Genomic DNA, 3,418 nt, shown 5'->3' with positions numbered 1-3,418 from the left:
CTCATTTTTCAAAGTTAATATTTTACTATAATAGTCAGGATGATCATACATTCTAAAGGGGAAGGGTATATCACTGTCTTTCTCTCATGTCACCTGTAATATGTATATTCAGGACATAGTATTTTACACCAATTATTGGTCAACCAGGGCTTCCCAGGTGGTGCTATTTGGTGGAAAAAAAAAAAAAACCCACTTGCAATGCAGGAGACATAAGAGACTCGAGTTCAATCCCTGGGTCAGGAAGATCCCCTGGGGAGGGCATGGCAACCCACTCCCAGTATTTTTCATGCAGAATCCCATGGACAGAGGAGCCCAGTCGACTACAGTCCACAGGGTCACTAAGAGTCGGATGCAATTGAAACTTGGCGTGTAAGGACACACGCATTGGTCAGTCGTGTTATTGATCAAGAGAGACATGGTTCTCAAGTTCCTGGATCTCACAGGCTAGTGGAGCATCAGCTTATACAAATGAATAGAAATAAATACAAAATAGTAAGTGGGACATTGTAACTGATACCATGCACCCGTTGTCTAGGCTGAGACCCTCCTGTGGAGCATGACATCTCCCTTCTCAGGAGACAGAAAATGCAAGAATCCTTTTCCACTTTGATTGCATAAGAAGACTTCTGATGTCATTACCAGCTCAGCCCCCTTTCCGCTCCAGGACACTCTGACGTCCTCTCCATGGCTATTCACAGAAATGCCCTGAGAAACCCAGGGGAGGTGGTTCTGGAAACCATCTCTCTGTTACAGATGGTGGTTGGGGCTCTGGGTAATGTCATCCTTTTCTTCCACACCATCTCTCCGATCTTGCTTGGCTGCAAGATGAGACCCACAGACGTGATTCTTGCCCACGTGGTTGTGGCCAATCTTTTGATTATTTTCTCCCCTGGGATTCCCCACATAATAGTAGCTTTTGTTTTGAGGAAGCCCCTGTCAGGTCTCGGGTGTAAGTTTGTGTATTACATACAGAGGGTGGCTCGAGGCAGCACCCTGTGCTCCACCTGCGTCCTGAGCACCTATCAGTCCTTCACTCTCACCCCCAGGACAGCGGCGTGGGTGATGCTCAGAGGAAGGGCCCCCAAGGCCATTGGTCCTTCCTGTTGCGCCTGCTGGTTGCTCAGTTTCCTAATGAATATCTATGTTCCTGTGACAGTCACTGGTCCACAGGGTACAAACAACTATACCGATAACCATGGCAAGTGGTTCTGCTCCTCCTCAGCTCCTAAAGCACGCTTTCTGTACTTATGGTCCGTCTCTGATGCCGTGTTTATTGGCCTCGTGGTCTGGTCCAGTGGCTCCATGGTGCTTCTCCTGCACAGACACCGCCAGAGGGTGCGGTATATCCACACCCCCACTGGGCACCACAGACACCCACCAGAGACCAGAGCCGCCCACACCATCCTGATGCTGGTGGTCACCTTCGTCACCTTCTACGCACTGGATTGCATTTTTGCTTTGTGTATTGCTGCATTTTTAGATTTTCGCCTATCGTTGCTTCATACCACTAACGTTTTGGCTTCATGTTTCCCCACTGTTAGCCCCCTACTGCTGCTCCTGAGGGATCCTAGAACTCGTGGGTGCTGCTCTTGGGTTTTTAGGCATCATGGCTGAAATAGTAAATATGAAGCTTAAATATTAGCTACAAGTTCTCTATTTTATAACTTCTACTGAGAACTGTTTATTTTGAAGTATAATTAGTTAGCTTAAAGCTCAACATTCAGAAAACGAAGATCATGGCATCTGGTCCCATCACTTCATGGCAAATAGATGGGGAAACAGTGGAAACAGTGTCAGACTTTATCTTTTTGGGCTCCAAAATCACTCCAGATGGTGATTGTAGCCATGAAATTAAAAGACGCTTACTCCTTGGAAGAAAAGTTATGACCAAACTAGATAGCATATTGAAAAGCAGAGACATTACTTTGCCAACAAAGGTCCATTTAGTCGAGGCTATGGTTTTTCCAGTGATCATGTATGGATGTGAGAGTTGGACTGTGAAGAAGGCTGAGTGCTGAAGAATTGATGCTTTGAACTGTGGTATTGGAGAAGACTCTTGAGAGTCCCTTGGACTGCAAGGAGATCCAACCAGTCCATTCTGAAGGAGATCATCCCTGGGTGTTCTTTGGGAGGAATGATGCTAAAGCTGAAACTCCAGTACTTTGGCCACCTCATGTGAAGAGTTGACTCATTGGAAAAGACTCTGATGCTGGGAGGGATTGGGGGCAGAAGGAGAAGGGGACGACAGAGGATGAGATGGCTGGATGGCATCACTGACTCGATGGACATGAGTTTGAGTGAACTCTGGGAGATGGTGATGGACAGGGAGGCCTGACATGCTGCGATTCATGGGGTCGCAAAGAATCGGACACGATTGTGCGACTGAACTGAACTGAACTGAACTAGCACATACCATTACAGAAGTTTTGGTTGTGCAACAGAATAATACAGTATTTGTTGTTGTTGTACAGTTGCTAAGTTGTGTCTGACTCTTTGCAACCCTATGGTCTGCTATGGAAGCACTCCAGGTTTCCCTGTCCTCCACTATCTCCCAGAGTTTGCTCAAATTCATGTCCATTGAATCGGTGATGGCAACCAACCAGCTCATCCTCTGCCACCCTCTTCTCCTTTTGCCTTCAATATTTCCCAGCATCAAGGTCTTTCTCAGTGAGTCAGCTCTTCGTATCAGGACAAAGTATTGGACCTTCAGTTTGAGCATCAGTCCTTCCAATGAATGTTCAGGGTTGATTTCCTTTAGGATTGATAGATTTGATTTCCTCACAGTTCAAGGGACTCTCAAGAGTCTTCTCCAGCACCACAATTCGAAAGCATTAATTCTTCGGTGTCAGCCTTTTGTATGGTCCAACTCTCACATCTGTGCATGACTACTGGAAAAGCCATAGCTTTGACTATACAGTCCTTTGTTGACAAAGAGATGTCTTTGCTTTTTAATATGCTGATCAGGTTTGTCATAGCTTTTCCTCCAAGAAGAAACCATCTTCTAACACCATGGCTGCAGTCACCATCTGCAGTGATTTTGGAGCCCAAGAAAACAAAACCTGCTGCTGCTTCTACTTTTTCTCCTTCTAGTTGCCCTGAAGTGATGGGACCGGATGCCATGATCTTAGTTTTCTGAATGTTGAGTTTTAAGCCAGCTTTTTCACTCTCCTCTTTCACTTTCATCAAGAGGCTTTTTAGTTCCTCTTCACTTTCTGCCATTAGAGTGGTGTCATCTGCATATCTGAGACTGCTGATATTTCTTGCAGCAGTCTTGATACCAGCTTGTGCTTCATCCAGCCCATTTTGCATGATGTTCTCTGCATATAAGTTAAATAAGCAGGGTGATAATATACAGCCTTGACGTACTCCTTTCCCAGTTTTGAACCAGTCTATTGTTCCATGTAAGGTTCTAACTGTT

At 45.6% G+C, this 3,418-nt stretch overlaps 1 protein-coding gene across 1 annotated transcript; it reads left to right on the top strand.

Moving 5' to 3' along the window:
* Positions 1–399: 399 nt before the first annotated feature.
* On the top strand, positions 400–1,614 carry LOC133244087 (vomeronasal type-1 receptor 4-like). Its single transcript, XM_061410765.1, has one exon. It carries the CDS (start codon positions 685–687, stop codon positions 1,612–1,614), a length of 930 nt encoding a protein of 309 aa, XP_061266749.1. The 5' UTR covers positions 400–684.
* Positions 1,615–3,418: the final 1,804 nt, after the last annotated feature.

Source organism: Bos javanicus, unplaced genomic scaffold (assembly GCF_032452875.1).
Source record: "Bos javanicus breed banteng unplaced genomic scaffold, ARS-OSU_banteng_1.0 tig00000879_1, whole genome shotgun sequence".
In the NCBI taxonomy this organism is placed as follows: Eukaryota; Metazoa; Chordata; class Mammalia; order Artiodactyla; family Bovidae; genus Bos; species Bos javanicus.
This window is presented reverse-complemented; position numbering and strand designations above follow the sequence as displayed.